This window comes from Harmonia axyridis, chromosome 3, assembly GCF_914767665.1.
Source record: "Harmonia axyridis chromosome 3, icHarAxyr1.1, whole genome shotgun sequence".
Taxonomy (NCBI): domain Eukaryota; kingdom Metazoa; phylum Arthropoda; class Insecta; order Coleoptera; family Coccinellidae; genus Harmonia; species Harmonia axyridis.
In genome coordinates, this window is record NC_059503.1 from 39,328,453 (window position 1) to 39,347,891 (window position 19,439).

General features: G+C 31.7%; 2 protein-coding genes across 5 annotated transcripts in view; one reads left to right on the plus strand and one right to left on the minus strand.

The window, feature by feature from the left end:
* The window catches only part of LOC123675010 (facilitated trehalose transporter Tret1-2 homolog), a 40,537-nt gene that overhangs the window by 11,116 nt on the left and 9,982 nt on the right, over nt 1-19,439 (minus strand). For 2 of the 4 annotated variants that reach the window (XM_045610231.1, XM_045610230.1), the window contains 6 exons: nt 8,057-8,077; nt 7,150-7,213; nt 4,868-5,003; nt 1,780-1,965; nt 1,625-1,723; nt 144-349 (listed from right to left, as the gene is read on the minus strand). In XM_045610231.1, coding sequence (XP_045466187.1) covers nt 144-349; nt 1,625-1,723; nt 1,780-1,965; nt 4,868-5,003; nt 7,150-7,213; nt 8,057-8,077 — 712 coding nt within the window. Of the gene's footprint in view, nt 1-143; nt 350-1,624; nt 1,724-1,779; nt 1,966-4,867; nt 5,009-7,149; nt 7,214-7,270; nt 7,327-8,056; nt 8,078-19,439 lie in introns of those variants that run through there. The other 2 variants (XM_045610229.1, XM_045610232.1) reach the window with 2 other exon arrangements.
* Nucleotides 8,126-8,995, plus strand: LOC123675011. Its single transcript, XM_045610233.1, has 3 exons — nt 8,126-8,337; nt 8,399-8,525; nt 8,616-8,995. Exons 1-3 carry the CDS (start codon nt 8,168-8,170, stop codon nt 8,928-8,930), a joined length of 612 nt encoding a protein of 203 aa, XP_045466189.1. The 5' UTR covers nt 8,126-8,167; the 3' UTR covers nt 8,931-8,995.

Here is a 19,439-nt window from a genome sequence, read left to right on the forward strand (position 1 = left end):
GTTTAACCCCAATGATTTTGTCTGTTAATATTTTGTTGTGGATAGCTGTCATACTTATATCAGTAAATGAGTAGTTGAAGTTTTATGATTTTCGCTGTGAATTACTGAAATTAAAAAAATATCTTAGGTGACATATTACTCACCCCTTCTTCGGTGGGATCTGGATCACTCAATGTTAGCCATTGTAATGATTTTTTTGCCTTCTCGTTTTTGCCTTTCGAGATAAGCCATACAGGGCTTTCTGGTATAAATGAGATGAGGATAAAAGGTGCTATAGAATAGGCGACACACATCCAAGCAGTCATCCTCCAGCCAAACGCCCAGCCTTTAATATAAGCCAATACCATACCTGAAGAAAAATGTATACTGTGACAATCGGTATTGATTTATTATTATATTATTTTCAACATATCGACTGCAGAAAATTTCGGATAATCTACTCAACCTCCATTTCATCTATAAGCTTTATTTTATCTAGGTACCTTACCTATAATATTTACGTCGATCGCATAAATAAGTTTCTCTATTTCAGTATCGTAATGAGTCCATTACAGTTCTAAAAACAGTGCTGTAATGAACTCATTACAGCATTGTTTTCAGATATTATTTTCGTGTGGTTGCCTATGCTGACTTCCAATCCTATCAAATTTCGACAAACGTCAATAATTGTCAATATAATATAATTTGGGGATATAGTGAAATAATTTGCTACATTATTTGCAAATTCTCTTAATTCTGGTAGTGTTAAATCGTTTTCGTCAGACATAATTTACGAATTTAATGGGTAATTGTAAATTATGACAATTATGTCTAAATTCGAAACATACGATTCAAATTGAAATTCCGTAATCTGTCAATTTTCGTAACAGTCACACCAACTGCCAAGATACAATAAAAAAGTCACTAGGATATATAATCTGAATTTTTCATTGAATTTCGACAATATTTCACGAAACTTGATTGAATTGAAATAGAGAAAATATCGTCTAATACTCGTTGCAGAAGGCAATTCCAACACTCATGCGTTCCAAAACTCGCTCCTTCGTCGCTCGTTTTCGAATTTCGCATTCGTGTTGGAATAGGAGCCCATTCTGCAACTTGTTCTAGAATATACTATTCAGATATTGAAAGATTCACGAGTTTTGAATGTATTTCTCTATTCGCTCATTACAGGACTGAAACTAGTTGATGTAACATCCATTCAAAATCACAGAAAAAAAATTCATTGCTCTACAAAATTTATCGAATTTGAGTCTACTGAACTCATATGAGAAATTGAATTGATATTCCAAAATTCAATCTGATTCATTTCTTTTTGATTTTTGTAACACTGAAAAGGCACTCCGTAGTGAAACCTTCAGCTGGTCATCGTTGTAGTTTTAAGTTTTCCTTCATTGGTTTGTCAATATTCTAAAAGTTGATATCGTCATCCTTATAGATCTTGTTGTTTGTTTTTTTTTTATTATCAATTATATATATTTTTTCGTTTTTTTTATAAAAACTTAACATTTCTTTCTATATTATAATTTTGTTTTATTGATTTTGAATTTGTTTCCTTGAAGATATTCTCCGACTATGAATGGACTTTCGCATTTTTTCTGAGAAATTAATGAAAAAAGCTCACCAAGAGACGTATACGCTGGAGCAAATGAGATCAATGATCCTCTTATATCGGATCTAGCTATTTCTGTCATGTAGACAATGGCAGGACCAGTACCCAGTGCTATAATATAAATATGTTCAGTTACTATTTGAAAAAGTGAGCTAAATAAGAATTACCTGATGCCAAGCCAGTACATATCCTCCCGGCAATCAACATCCACAAGCTACTAGATGTTGCTATCATCACCCAGCCTATCACAGCTGGTATACTTGCTATTCTTACTGTATTCAGTCTTCCAAAATTATCCATTAGGACGCCTCCAAGAGGTGCCCCTACTGGTACCGCTAACGTCAAAACACTTGCTATAATGAGAAAAATATATATACAGAATTTTAATTTACGCATTTTTGCAGTTGATAAGATGAATTTTTCGAAAGAAATTTTAAGTGGGATGTTATTATTATTATTTTTGTTTGTCAGAACTAAAGATGGGCCTAGGTCTTTTACCCATTTTACCATCTCTCAAGTAAATCATTGTTTTCCTTTTTGGTCTAAACTAATCCTTTTAGGTAGAATCACTGTCACCTTCCTTTTTTTTAGGTGATAAATTAGTAGAGGAATAACAACAAAGACAATCGTATGAATAGGGGTTCTATTGATATATGTATTCATTTTGGTCTAACGAGCACGAATCGCCGATATGAAAATTAGGTTTGGGTCATAAATGGTTCAATATCAATTTTAGCGAATGAAAAACAAGAAAGCATTCTGCCGCGCTCATTGGCAAAGTATTTTATTTTTGGTGGAAAAAAAAAAAATTGCGATGTTCAGATTGCAAGATGTTTCGACAACAATAATCTCTTTTATCTTGAAAAAGACCTCAAAGCTTCCCCCTAACTTAGGTAGACATCAATTTGAGGGAAGAGGGGTACAAGTAGACGTGTTCGAAATTATCTCATCAAGTATTTTGAATTGTTTGTTATATTCTCACGGTGAAGTCGTGATCATCATGATTCTTCTGTCATGTTGATTACTGTTAAATTCGAGGATATGATGCAATAGTGATTTGAAAGTTCTGAATATTAATTAGCCTTAAGTCTAAAATAGTTTTTCTAAAAATCAAACATATCATAAGAGCTTGTTATATCGAGTATTTTTATTCGCAGCTCATCAAAATTCATTTTCAGGCCTCCCATCTGAATTTTTTGGTACAAGTAACTCCATAAAAAAGGGGTGATTATTTCAATTTAGTTCATTACTAATTCATAGTTCATCATGATTAAAACATTGTTTATTAAATGTTTCAAAAATATGATATAAATGTAATTACATTGTATATATTTTTGGTAGTAGAGAAGAAAATATAAAACTTGTTTTAAGCACTGTACACATCAAATTGAACTTTGACAACGCTGCCAATTCTATCCGAAATATGTAATAGGCGTCAGTTCCATTTATAAGATGACATTGCAGTTAAAACAGAATAATTGATTTCAGCGTGATATATTTATTGAAACACCTATAGGTATAATATCCCATGATATATTGAAGGCCTAACAAACACTTGAAGTGTAAAGATGAACAAAATAGCGAATAAGAAATTCTGAAATTCATAACACGAGATAAAATTTTATTGCTTGAAGTTTGCAGATATGTCAATTGAGGTCTGTTTGCCAATTTTTTCAGTGAGTTACGCTGCTTACAGAATCGAAATTTCGAAGATATTTCCATACAGTGGATCATGACATATATTTCACATATCATCAGTTCATTAAAAAAGTAGCGCATAGGGGATATTGAGAACAGTGTGACATGTATCCTGCCAATGACTAAAATTTTCCACTCTTCCAAATTGAATTGAATTGTATAATTAGACTCCCGTCTTCTTGATGATTAATTAATTGAATTCTTACAGAATGAGACAATGTTATCGCCTGTATTGTCTCAATTGGCTCGGAGGTACTTAATTAAAGAATATGCCATCAAATAATCGAACGAATCAAGCATGTTTGATGTGAGTTGGGAATACTAGCGCGGGCTGAAGAGGATGTTGTACAAGGCATACTCTTCATATTTTAATATATTTCCAAGATACTCGTAGATGCCGACTTATATGAACCCGAGGTTATTTATTCAGACTCAATCAAATATTCAAAATTCCGTTTTTACAAAATTAGGGTCATAACTCTAAGGTGAAATAATGATATTTACAGATACCGGTGCAATTTTCTTGGATACAGAAAAGGCATTTGATAAAATGTGGCATCGGGTTCTGATCTACAAAATGAAGTTGATGAAATTTCCAATCAAACTCACGATATTAATTCAATCGTACCTGGCAAATAGAAAATTCAGGGTGAATATCGATAGTATCAGGTCAACGATCAGTGAAATAGAAGCCGGAGTTCCCCAAGGATCGGTGATAGGACCGCTGCTGATCAACTTTTACATGTCAGACATACCGAAAATGAATAGATGCAAGATAGCCCAGTTTGCAGATGAAACTGCCATATACTATCACAGGAACAACAGTAAAGAAAAGAGAAAGCAGGAAACGTCAAAATAGAAAACCAGACGATAAAATTGAAAAAGGGAGCAAAATATCTGGGAGTAATACTGGATCAAAGAATGAATTTTAACAAACAGATAGAAGAAAACAGAAAAAAAAACAAGGCAATTGCACTGGAGACTGTACCCGCTGCTCAACCCTAAAAGTAAACATTCTTTAGAAAACAAGCTGAAGATAATGAAAATAGTGCTAATACCAAGCATCACCTATGCAGGAGTTACCTGGTACAATACGAAAGACAATAATAATGACCAGTTGCAAAGTACGCTAAATTCAGTAATCATAACAGCGGTTGGCGCCCCATGGTAAGAACTGAAAATTGAAACTATTGAGGAAATAGTCAACAAACAAAGAAAGAAGACAATAGAGACGCTGACAGAGCACGGTAATAAGGAATTAAGAAAGATACTACAAATCAAAATAAGAATGACAGATAACAGTAAATACCTCTTTCAAAGAACTAGATAGAAGAAAAAAGTGACATGAAGTAGGGAAGAAAATTCTTCCCATCAGACAACAGTAGAAAATAGGAGAAATTGAATTAGAGGCGTAGAGAATGTAAATTCCAGACCTTAAACAAAAAAAGATCTGAGTGAATAATATTTATATCTAAAATTCATTCCTTCTTATTGATGAAATGGATATTTCTGACAAGTATTCAAATTTAGAGATTCCTATATATTCCTACAACTTACCTACCCATGACCTTTCGTCTTTTGTTGTTTGTATATCTGTGGTGTTTTTATCTAGTTCTGGATTCAAAATGGCGGAGTAGGCCAATGAAATCCCAAATACTATGTGATATGAAGATGCTAAAGATGCTGCAAATATCTGAAAGAGGAAACAGAATGATGAGAATAGATTTGAATCCGAGAATGATTTTGGATGGTATTCGAAGGGGGTTGATGAAAATGGATTGTTTCATTAGAGGCAATGAAATTTTGTACAGGGTGGGCCAAATTGGACACTTTTGAAGGGGAAGTCCTATTTATATACTAGATAGGTGAAAACTGATGTCGGTGTCTGAGAGCCAATTTTCATGAGAGACTCATTGGCAAAAACCGCAACCTAACGTCTATGGACTTTCAGCTTTGGAGAACGTTAAATGATATAATCTTCCCCAGAGACGATAGGTCAGGCGAACTAGCCGGTCACTTCGGAAAATATCAGGTATGCTATTTTTTTGGAATGGTAATTTTAAGCTCTATCGAAATATGTAGAAATATACGTAATGTTCTATTTGAAAAAAAAATCATAGCGATATCTCATAAAATATCAGTTACAGCAATATTTCGAAAATGAACTTTTTCGAAAAACACATGGTAACTATGTAACGGTGAAAGCTATAGAGTTGCGGTTCTCGCAAGGAGTTTCTTGGCCCTAAAAATTGGCCCTCAGACACCGATATAAGTTTTCATCCATCTAGTATAGCAATTGTACTTCCCTTTCAAAAGTGTCCAATTTTGCCCGCCCTGTATCGGATGTCCGAAATTCATTGTCTAGTGAGGAAATCTCAGAACCTATTTGAGCTAAAAAAATGAATGGATTTTTGAGAGAATTTATTTAGTGAAAACCGCAACCTGATAAATTCAACTTTTTCCAAGCTATAAGAGAAAATTGGAATGGCGTGAAATGAAAAGTTCTCATAACTTCTTTATTATTGGTGCTATTAACATGCTTAATTTTTCCCTTTTCAAAAATATATAACATGATATATAAATTTTTTTTCAAACTATAAAAATTATCAAAAGTTTCAGTTTCATACGGCAAATCAACCAAGTGCCTATCTTTGAGAATCTCTGAACTTCAGATACTTAATAAGTATATTCGCTGGTCGGATTTAACAACGTTATATTTTTTCAACATTCTCAAATTGATAAATGCTGTTATTTAAAAATGAAAAAAATCTAATGATCTTAAATCGGGAGACCTTGGTGGCCACTGAATATTTTAATTATTTGTTCACAGATTATTATAGATTGGCTTTTGGTTGATATGCCGTGTGAAACTGAAATTTTTGATGATTTTTATAGTTTGATAAGAAGTTAATATATCATATTATCAATTTTTGAAAAGGAAAAAATTTAGCGATTCATTTGTTATAGAAATTGTTTTGATATACTTTTAAAAAAAACACAAGTTTTTTTTTCTTCAAAACTTATATCAATAACATATAAATTATCACATCAATGGACTTTACTAAAAGAGTGCCTGTAGGATATTTTTGTTTCATGTTAAAAGCACCAATGATGAAGAAGTTATAAGAACTTTTCATTTCACGTCGTTTTCCAATTTTCTCTTATAGCATGAAAACAGTTGAATTCATGAGGTTTCGGTTTTCACTAAAATAATTCTCTCAAAAATCATCCCGAAAATGTGCTCAAAGGGGTTCTGAGATCCCCTCACAATACAACGATATACTCGATACATTCAAAGGAATTTGTTTTTTCATCAAATAAATAACATTTTAATATATTTTTTTTACTATTATTTTGAAAATTCAATCAATAAGTCCCGGGCCTGGCACGCAGATGGCACAGCGAGTGCCATACCATTTTTTTTCTTGTTAATCTCAAGCTTCAAAAAATGCATGTCAAAATTTCGAAATATATAAAAAAAAGAAATTCAAGGTTAAGTGATGCTATATTTGTTGTTTTTTGATGAGAAAAAAACTGCAAGCTAAGCAATGAAAAGTATTATTCAGACTCTGCTCCATCCACAATATTGGTTAAATTATGGTATGCTGACTTTAAATTTAGCTTTAATGATGAGTGATTGCCGCGGTTGAAGCACATTTCGGAAGCAAATACGAATCTTTCTACAGAAAAAGTATTGAAAAGTTGGAGCACCTTTGGAGTTTTTGCATGTATCACACTTGAAGGTGACTATGTTGAAAAATAAAGTTCAATTTTCAAGAAAAAATCTTAGGCTCGGCCCTTATTGCGTGAAGTGTTATTCGTTTTATATTTTCACTTACTTGTCTGAGTACTGTTCCTTCTTTTTTGGACTGTTTCGATTTGTTCAGAGAAGCTGCAACTAAACTGAAATAAATTTATCGTAAGTGATCGTCAATGAAACAAATATTAAGTATGAATTACATTACAGGCTTTTCAAACTCGGAAGGAAGAAGCTTCGACATGTTCGCGTGAATAAAGGAAGTGTTCACGAATCATGAAGAATTAGATTTTATTCTTTGCCTTTGTAATATTGTTATTGTGTCTGTATCAACAGACAATGAAGCATACATTTATTCTTGGATTAAGGTGCATATAGTGTCTCATATCTATAAATCACACAACTACAGAGATCCGAATCTAACATGGAATTGTGGTAGGTATTTTTCAGAGGATTGTATCAAAAACTAAAACGTGTTTTCTTTATAGTTTTGAACTCTTAGACAATGAGATTAAACCCATTCTTCAAATATGCTATAGTGTTTTGGATACCTACTTTTACCTCCTTCTTCAAGCCATGGCTGATCTTTTTCTTTCAGTTGTGTACACAATTTTAAATTCAGAGATCGAGTTTGTAGGTATGAAAATTAAAAAATCAAATTTCTTTTACTCTCCCTTGAACACTAGGAGTTGGTAGGTATAACATTTTGTTACAATGTATACATTGATTTAAAAGTAAATAGTAGAGTCTAAAATACAATTTGCGGATGATATAATAAAACCGCAAATAACTGGATTTAATTGATAACTTAAAGCTTCAAATAAACAAAGAAATTACCTCGAGAAAATTGAAATGTCTAATAAGATATTTTCATATAATTTCATGAATCATGGAATATAACATATCTGAATTAGCTTGCAAATCATTTAAATTACTCAGTGGATTTATTCTATATATTTTTTATGTTAAAATAGTTAAATAATACTCACTTTAAGCTCACACTACTGGCACTGAAACAAAATATTGATATTAGTGAATGATAAAGAAAGCTATCGAATGAAAAACTTGTTAATTTTGTTTTTTGATTCACATCATTAGAAATGAATCCTACACGTACAGGCGCACGAACATCACGAATTCAGTGCTGTGTAGTCGGTTGCCGCAATGCATATTACAATACAGACACTTCTATCAAATTTTATTCTTCTCCGAAAAGGTGGTTCGAGAAAGAAAGGAAACAGACATGGATTAATAGCGTAAGCAGAGTTTGGTAAGAAATTCTAATGATTTAGAAATGTTTGCAAATGGCATTCATCTAAAACTAATTGTAGTGCTGATGGTACTTCGGGAGAATGGCAACCTAAAGAATTCCATAAAATATGCAGTGCTCATTTTGTAGGAAACGCGAAGAGTAACGATCCGAGTAAGCCTTCATACAACCCAACAATTTTTCCACAGGTTAGTTTAAATTATGCTCAGAGTAATAAAAATGTTTATTACTCTATAAAATTATGTCACGTCTATCCAATCTGCTTTTACTTATTTTAGGAGTATGAAAGAAAAGATAATTCGGTAACCGATAATTCCACAGAGAAAAAGGAAAGATGTAAAAGAAAAATAGCCCGATCCAAAAGAAAGAATATACCCAAGGAGAAATCACCTCAATCTCCATGCCCATGTGATGACGAAAGTCTTTCAATGAAAGTTGACGAAGGAAAAAAGGAATTCTCATCTCAAACTGAACCAAGTGATTTGGAAGAAATATTTTTATTTGAGAGTAATTTCATGGGCCATAGTGTAGAGGGAAGGTGTGACGTGACAACTCAGTGTAACATTGCTGATAAGACAAAATTATTCAGTTGAAACGATAATAAAAGTGTTGGCAACAGTGTATAGGCTTTCATGTTATAAAATCTTTAAAAACCGAAGTGTTCGATAGATTCAATTTTCCCTGCTTATTTTAATCAACAGCAATCTTTGATTTAAAGCGTCATTCAGAAGTGTTGTAAGGAGTTTGTTTTATTTTCTTATAGGTTTGTAGTATTTCATGATTTTATTGAATAAAATTTGTTATAGAGAAAACATACATTGAGAAGGGTCAAAAGACAATTACAGAATTATATATTTAGATAAATGAACTATCTAATAAACAAAACAATATTAGAGGAACCATCAGGAAAAAACAAATTCTTGAGAAATACTGTTAATACTTGGACAATCTCAACTTTAACAACTTCTGAACACTTTTGTACAATATTTTTTTGGAACAGTCATTTAAAGAGAGTATTAAAATGAGCAGTTGATATTCAACATTGTATGATGTAGGTGAGGGCACAGTGTCATAAACTTACAAGAAATATTTTAACCATCTTTATTCATAGCACCTTGTAAATATGGACACATTTATTAATTAATACCTAAATAACATTTTTCAGAGCTACTTAATAATTTTGTTGAAATAACTTTTTCAAAAGACTACCTTGGTAGTGCAGTGGACAGAGATGTCGACTGTGGTGCAGAAGGTACCGGGTTCGAATCCTGGCTAGGTCATGGATGTTGTATATGTCCGGTGATTGTTAAGTTAGAGGCTAATGACCATAGCAGTCGATGCCTTCAATGAAAGAAAAAAAAAAACTTTTCACATGATAATGTAAGCATGTATGATACAATTAGTAAAAACAATATTTTTAATTTGAAACACATTTTATCTGAGTATGCCTTCATTGATGCCCAGACACATTGATGACAGACAGTATTCCTTCGATTGATCAAAAGTTCACTTGTAAGTATCCTAATCTCGAAACTCACAGCCATTATTTTTCAATCATTTCAATTTCATTCATAATTGTTTTGTTATTTAAAAATCAAACGCATGATATAATAGTTTCTTCATTTGACAAATTTTGCTCCATAATTAGATGAAAGGATTTAATATTTGGCTGAAAATGGACTGACTCTCTGAAAAAAGTTCTGGAGAAAATTCTATTCAAATCTGCACAATCCCAAAAAATAAATTTCCGGAATTTCAAGAAGTTATGAAAACTTTTCTTTCCTTGCTGGAACTCATTAATCGAATTTGAATTAATTTGAAAATCAGTTAAGTATCATCACTTCTAATTTGTTTTTTTTTTCGAATAGGTTTCCGAAATTTATGTCTGTCAGGAACTGAATATATTATCACCAAATTTCATTTTAGAAGTTCTTACAATTTATGAAAAAGATTCAGATAATAGATTCTTTATATATCTTAAGTAATATAGGTAATTAATACTATCGGTAATTTATTAGATACAGGCTATTCACTTTGAGGTTTATTTTCACGGTGATAGTAACTATCACGATAATACAAGTGGTAGATGATAGTGCGGCAGCACTCTAGCACAAAAGAAACTATCAAGTTGTTAATATGGTGTATTTCCTGCAATAGTTACTATATAGATAACTCCAATTGAACCTCAAGGGTGCAATTAGCGCATAAATGAGGGAGCGCTATGAAATTTTGTAGGGAGCTTAGAAATGATATTTTCTATAAATTCACGCAAAATGTAAACTCGACTGGATTATTCACACAAAATCATAGGAAGCTTAGAATTGCTATTCTAAACTTCAACTGGGTCGTATGAAACATAAAGTTTCATATTTCAGAATTTATCAACTTTTTTTTTACTGAGCTTTTGTGATGGCATATAAGGAGTTACTTATATAAAATTCAGTTTCAGAATTTCCTTTTCGGAAAAAAAAATAATGTTTTGAAAATTTAGTTCAAGTTATGCTTCCTATTGACTAGAAGATAGGAAAATTGACGAATATGTTCTTCAATTGATATAGAGATTGGAGAATATATTTTTTCATCTGTAAGAACAACTGAAGGTGGATTAACATATAAAAATACGATTTAAATTATTATTCTATAAAAAAATTGGTTAGATTCAGAATTTCGAAATTAAAAAAAATTTTTAAATATTGGAATAGAGCTGATTATAGAGCTGGCTTTATATATTCAGAATTGAAATGTGCTCTATTGCAGTTGTAGAAAGGAAAACTTGAATACGTTGACCTTTTCTATGTGAAGTGAGTTACCAATCTCTTTACCAATGATGTTGATAATGGAGGTGTTAGCTTTAAACAGAGATGACTTGGTCGTTCCATTCAAAGAATAATTGAATTCTTTATAATTGTTTGTGGTAATTTGAATCGATTAAAATAACAAAAAAGTTAAAAATCTGTAATGGAACTCAATTCGTATTCCTCAAAGGGCCAGTTTTAATAACACCATATTTAATTATTTCTTTATCAACAACTGACAAATATTGAAAAGGTATGAATATTTCTTCCGAATTGCGAATAAATTTTCAAAATTTGACAATTCCGTTAGAATTTGGTGGAGAAGAATATATTTACTCATTTGTGTTTGCGCGATTGTTACACGAGAATAGCAAGCTAATTCGGCAGGAACATCTGTATCTTTAGAATATTAAATCTCAACAGGAATTGTGGTATAGAAATGTTGTTGTCTCAAAAAACATTCATCCGATTGAATTGAAATTTAAATTCTGTGTCAATGCTGAAATTTCTATGGAACATTTATACTAGATCGGAAATCGAAACAGAAAAAGGTGAAAAATTGAGATCCTAGTAATTTTACGTTTGTAAATTAATATCCGAAAGAGCTAAAATTTCGACAAAAATTTTTATGACCCGAACTCAATACCAATATGTATCAAATTTCATAAACATAAGACTAGTAGAACGACAAATAAAGAGGTCCCGGGATTTCACGCTTTCGCATGAACAAGGTATAAGATATCGTTCATTCGAAAAAGTTTAAATTTCCATGGAATCGACCAAATCCCACCATAAACATTGTATGTATATCTAAGGTGTTTCATTATTATCGTGACATTACGGTTGAGCGCTAAAATTTCTTTTTTTTTTTATGAACACAGTATAATAAGGCTCTATTAGAGCTACATTCTCATACTATTCGGAAATACACATGGTGTACCAAAAAAGTGTGAATGACCAAACATGTTTTTTATTATAAAACACCTCATTTTTTATTGAAATTTCAAACTTCCTGGAATGCTCGAAACCTGCAATTGTTGAGATATTTTGATTTTTCATAAATTGGGAGATCTTTGGAAAACCTTAATAACTTTGAAATGAATGGATACTAGAAGAACGGAGGTAAGTACATACTGATTTTTCGATAATCATTGAGAACTCTACTGGGTGTTGAAAATAAGACAATACATTGATGACTAATTCTAACCTTAATATAGGGCTTATTCCAAATGCTACACTCTGTTTTTTATTCTTTTATTATGTAGCAAATTTTTATATCTTCTAAAAATTCTCTACCAAATGGGAAAATGAAATATAGGGTATGGCATTTGGAATGAGCCCGACACCGAGGTTCTTCACTTTAAAATCTGATTCGAATAAATTTATTCACCTCAAAGTTATAAGGTTCTTCCAAAATCCTCCAATTTATGAAAAATCAAAATAACTCAGAAACGGCAAATTTTAAACATATGAAACTTTGGTTCATTTATACCATGCAATCTGAACGATGGTGACATGGAAATACTAGGCATTTAAAGTTAGCTCATGCTTAATGAGTAGGTACTTTATATTTGAAAAAGCTGAAATTTTTGCGCCCCGAAAAAATGAAATTTCATCCTGTATTGTTTAAAAGTCCGACATTCAATTTATGAGTCGAAAGTAAGAAGACGACCTAGTTCTTAGAAGTGCAAAAAGTCTTGTTTTTGATTCAAAATATTAGAGCTTTTTTTCTAATCTGAATACTCTGGATCCACAATATATATTTTTGAACACTCCCCAACGAACAAATAGAATATACATTTCAAGCTTCGTAAAAATTTCGTGTTGATAGCGTTATTGAAAAAATTACCCAATAACTCTGTCACAACACATCCGACCTAGTTGAGATTTGCGGGTATACAGAGTAAAAGTGCGACAAAATTCATTCATTATTTTGCATGAAAAATAATGACAGTTAACAATATAACTTTTGTTCGCAAATGGCGTATTTCGAGATACGGGGTGTTAATGATTTTCTTGAAAACCGACTACAGATATATTTAATTCTATCAAAGAAATGGTACGCTACTGACTACTGAGATATTTCATTAAAAATCATTTTTTAATTTCTAAATTGGTCAATTTGTGACAAGATATCTCTCGCCTTTTTTTTTGTATGGGTGCCATTTTTATGGGATAATATATTCTAAAACAAGTTGCAGAATGGGCTCCTATTGGCTCCTATTGCCTTCTGCAACGAGTATTAGACAATGTTTTCTCTACTTCAGTCAAGTTTTGTGAAATATTGTCGAAATTCAATAATATTAAGATTATTCACCCTAGTGACTTTTGTATTGTATTTTGGCAGTTGGTGTGACTGTTACGAAAATTGATAGATTACGAAATTCGAATTTGAATTGTTCGTTTTATTCGGTTTTTCAAATAATTTATAATTACCGGATGAAATCGATTTAAAACCACCAGAATAAAGAAATTGCGAATATGTTTCAAATTATTTCACTATATTCAAATTATAATGTAATATAATAAATATAACTGAAAACAATGATGTAATGAGTTCATTATCACAGCACTGAACTCATTACGATACTGAAATAGAAAAAAAAATTCCAACTCTGATACATTATCAAGAACTATCTAATGATAGATAATTAATTGAAGAAATGAAAAATACGCGTTAAGATGTTTTTTTTGCATAAAAACGGTGTCCTATATAGAAAAAAAGATATGAATAATTTCTTGACTCAAAATGAACGAGTAATTCAATTGAAATGTCTCGGTAGCGTACCACATTCATACCATTACCCGTATGCGCCAATGATGAACTTGGAATTTTCATCTCCATGTCAATAAAATATGCTCAATAATAACCTTTTGAAACCCTCTATATTTAATTTGAATATCTCCACCGGTTTCAGAGTCATAAATAAATAGTCAGTTTTCAAAAAAACACCCAAATAACCCGTATCTTAGAATACGAAGCATTTGTGAACACAAAACATTGTCTTAATATCCACCAATCACGCAATTTTGAATTAAACGGTTTCTAGATGAAAAAACAGCACCTGTCAGCAGTTTTTTCGAGTTTATTCGTGGCAAAACCTGTTAGCTGTTGTCACCAAAAATTACAATACCTTTGATAAGAAGTGAATATGATCTCATGCTCTCATGAAATAGTAGGTCATCAAATTTTTTCTGTGAAAAAAAAAACACGATGCGAAGTAATAATTTTTTTTAACAAAAAGCACCAGCACTCATGCTTCTCATTAAAATATTACTTAGCAACGTATTTTTTTGATTTTTTCGTAAAATTTGAATGCTTTTATGATATCACTCACAAAAATCACTCCTCGAAGTATGTCTCACTAACACCCTGCATATCAAATAAAAATTCAAAACTTTGAATGAAATATTGTGTTAAAGCGGCTTCAGAATGATAGAAAATTCATATTGAAAAGAAATTGTGGAAAGTACTGAAGTGAAGTCATGAGCTTTTGAGCGCTTGTTATTCATGCACCAATTGCGCTCTTTGAGACAACATAAACCTGTTACAGTTCAGTTGTCTCGAAAGGTGCTATACGCTCTATTAGTGTGACGTCACACACCGCCATTTTCGGTTCTCCTGTCAGTGTTCGGAATCCAAACAAACAAATTGTCATTCAAATTATTACGGTGTCGTTGAAGGAATTGGCTTATTTTCATAAATAAGAGTATTTGAGGAACGATTTCAGTATTAATTGATAGACAGAAGGAACGAGGTTAATACCAGTAAGTTTTAATCCTATATCATTCCCCAGATTTTGTAAAAAGCAGTGTTTATTAGTTGAACTTCAAGTTCGAACTTACTGGCATTAATCTCGTTTCTTCTGTCACCTTAATAATAACAATTAAAAGCTCCATGGAAAACTCCATATGGATCGCGTCAGAAGAATTCAAGCAGAATATCGAAAATTTTACCCAATATTTTCGCCATAACAGATCTGACTAGGTTCATATTTGGACTATGTAATATATGTATAATAATCATATTAATGTTTATGCCGAATATCAGGGAGGAATTACTCATTTAACAAGTTGCTTACATAAGGAATCCAAATTGGGTTATATTCTTCAAGTATTATGATCGAAAACACTTACGAAATGCACTTCACGAATGAATTTCAGAAGAATAAACTTTAAATCGATGATATTTTATGATAACAAAAGTGGTCGGATATTATTCATGATTTCGAGTAGGTACCTACCACTCAAAAACAGGATTTACCTCAACCTGGATTTAAATTGTATTCCTTTGACACCGTTTCACAGGAAACATTTTGGGCAAGTCAATATTCTTATGAAAGATTAAAAAATTGATGATTCACACAATTGTTTTGTCTTATCATCAAATTGCGTTTTAGTTCCTTCTTGTCGATTGAATTCCTACTCAATCGGAGCTGATAAGCGGGTAACCAGATCAGATAGTAGGTACATTCTGCTGATTCTTGACAATAAAAAACTTATCTTCAATTTGAGGTCGAGTATATAACATAGTAAAATACAATATTGATGCAATAATTCTAATTGGGAATTGTATCTCGAAATTCCAGATTTGTAATGTTTATGAAGATGTATTGAACTAATCAATAATTTAGTGAAACATTTGTTGGGGGAAAAATTAATTTTTCATTTATAAGGAGGTTTACTCATTATTATTATTTATAGTTTCGGTTAATTCTTTCCAATATTGGCCATTTGAAATCGTTCAAGGGAAAAATATCTCAACCAATTTCCAAAATATGTTCTAGAAAATGGACTAAAATAATCTGTCTACATACAGTCCGCCGTCTAACATAGAGCTACTCTTCTAAATTATAAGAGCTATTTGCATGAAACTTGATATAAAATCGGTTCTATACTCATTGATCCTAGCTGGACGAAAAAATTCATGAATTTTGAAGCGAAAAAATCACGGAACTAAATTAATAATTATTAGTCGAAAACTTGGTATCATGAAATCATGAACATTTGTTTGTTGCAGACCTCAAAAGGATGCCCCAGAAAAATAAATTTGGAATACAAATAATAATGTGAATACGAAGAGGAACTGAAAGGTAAGAACTGAAGTTCATGAATCACTCTTGTAAGTGATTGAGTTGAATTTTCAAGAAAAAAAAAGTGCTTTCAATCAATGGTTGGGCCCGGGATATGTGGAGTGGAGTGTTAGAATTGTATTTGTGTTATGAAAACTTATGGATTTTGCACCACATAGATATCGAACTTCTGACAGTTCTGAGTTCTGACACTCTTATTTTCCTGATTCCACGAAATAACTTTTGCATTTAATGCTTTCAAAAAGCTCTCAGGAGAATATTATTTGTCGACATAACTACAATTTCGAAAGATGAAATCATTGATTTGGATGAATAGTATCTCCATATTTTAAGTTTTATTGCCCAACTTATGGTATTTTTTTAACATTATGATTCAATAGAACTAGCAATCAAAAATTTAATTATTTTATGTTTTATGTATGACCAATGTTCACGGCTGCCAATATTATTTTCAATCAAATAAAAAGTAATTTGAAAATAATGGATTTTTTAAGATATATTGTATTAAGTGCCCCAAATTTGTTGTCTAGTGAGGGGATCTGAGCTTTGAGCTAGAAAAAAAAATTAATGGCACATTTTTGGGCTCGATTTTCGAGACATTTGGTGAAAATCGCAGCATCATAAATTCAACTGTTTTCAAGCTATAAGAAAAAATTAGAAAATGGCGTGAAATGAAAAGTTCTCATAACTTCTTTATTATTGGTGCTATTAACATGAAACAAAAATATCCTACAGGCACTCTTTTCAGCAGAGTCCATTGGTGTAAGAATTCATATGTTATTGATATTAGTTTTGAAGTTATAAAACGAACATGTGTTGTTTTAAAAGTATATCAAAACAATTTCTATAAAAACATCAGAGGTTTCAGTTTCACACGGAAAATCAACCAAGTGCCTATTTACATATTTATTTATTTATTTAACATAAACAGGAATAACCCAATTACAAGGATTCACCACAAAAAAGAAGATATTGACAATTGAGAATGAACATAAACTATAAGATAAAACATATCAACAATATCAAAAAAATAAAAATTCAGTAATTATATAATTTTTCCCTAAAAGCAACTTGAGAAATATTGAAAATGTCAATAAAAAAAATGTGCCAGTTATAAAACCTCATGATTCTCAAAAAAATGGAGTTATAAAACAACAACGTGCGCGCTCTTGGGACATAAAACAGTTCTCTTCGACGTCCGGTGAAAGCACGAGTGTTCAAATAAACCTCATTAATGAGAGGAAAATCGAAGTGGCCATTCATTATCCGATATAAAAAAGTTTGATCGAATACAACCCTTCTCTGCTCCAGAGTAGTCAATCTATAAAGCCTCAACCTTGCATCATAAGGACACTCAACTTGTCTATTCCCGAACCTGTAGTATAAGACTCTAGTGAACTTTCTTTGTACCCTTTCGATCCGATTAATATATTTGTGATAAAAGGGATTCCAAATTGGTGTTGCATATTCAACTATACTGCGAACAAGCGAAAAGTAAAGAACCTTTAGCGTTTCCTCACTTCTAAATGAACGCGAAATTCTCAGAATGAAGCCGAGCATTCTGAAAGCTCTGGAAACAATATCATCTATGTGGCGTTCAAATGATAATTTCGAATCCAGATATATTCCCAAGTCCTTGGCTACTTTCACTTTCTACAGAATCTTATTGCTCAGAGATAGAGAAGTGCTTACGATGTTAAAGTTTTTAGTGAATGTTATGTGTTTGCACTTCAACATTCAAGGACAAATAGTGTAGGGAACAAAATTCATCAAATCTGTTCAAATCATCCTGAAACTTCTGGGCATCACCCGAATCCTTCACTGCAAAGTACATCTTAATGTCATCCGCGTAAAGATCGAAATTCATGTTATGAAAACATTTGCAGATATCGTTGACATATAAAATGAAAAGAAATGGTTCCAAATGAGAACCCTGAGGCACTTCCGATTCGACCGTGTAAAGGGATGAAAATGCGTCATTTATAATGACGAACTGAGATCTTTATATAATAATATAATAATCTATGAACTTCAGATAATTAAAATATTCAGTGGCCACCAAGGTCTATGGATTTAACCTCGTTAGTTTTTTTCGCTGGTTACATATAAAGAACAACATTTATTAATTTGGAAATGTTGAAAAAATCTAATGGTGTTAGATCCGGAGACCTTGGTGGCCACCGAATATTTTAATTATCTGAAGTTCACAGTTAATTATGGAAAGGGAAGAATTAAGCGATTTTATTTGTTATAGGAATTGTTATGGTTTATATTTAAAAAAAACAAAGTTGGTATTATAACTTCGAAACGAATGACAATAAAGAACAAATTATTACGCCAATGGATTTTACTGAAAAAAGTGCCTGCGGGATGTTTTTCTTTCATGTTAATAGCACCAATATCAAAGAAGTTAAGAGAATTTTTCATTTCACGCCATTTTCCAATTCCAAATAATTCTCTTGAAAATAGAGCCCGAAAATGTGCCATTCATTTTTTCTAGCTCAAAGGGGTCAGAGATCCCTTCACTAGACAACGAATTTGGGACACCCGTTACATGAGTGTAGATTTTGCAGAAGAACAATTTTCTTTGGACTCATTATGATTCCTGATAGTTAACCTAAGTATATCTTGAATGAATGTAGATGTTAACCTTTTTTCTTTCAAAACTACGATCTTACTTACATCAATTCCTTTGAATTGAATAACACCTGGGAGGCTGTTCATGAGGAACAAAATAAACTTTTGTAATTGTAATTTGTAAATGCATGGGAAAGAATTGACCAATAAATGCCTGAGTGAATCTAGACAAAATTCATTAGCATGCATACTACCTTGTTATAATTAGGGCTATTCAACTTTACGAAATCAGCTGGTAAGTAATCAAGTGTGAACCTTGAAAATTATACATTAATTTTCATGTTCATTTTGTCATTTAAATGAATTTCTGCAGCGGTAAGCGTACAAAATATATAGGTAATACAGTTTATTTTTTGATATTATATAAGATTTATTCTGATTTCCACTATTTCATCATGTAAATAATAATTCTTTCCTCACACAGTAGCTTCTTTCTAACATTTTGAAATAAGTAGTAGTATTTAATATAAATTGAATGGATTTACATCAAGTAACGAAAAAGTCAAATAGTCCATTTTTTATTTTGATGCAAATATTGCAAATCAGGTCCTTTCCAACAAATGATGTTAGTACACCT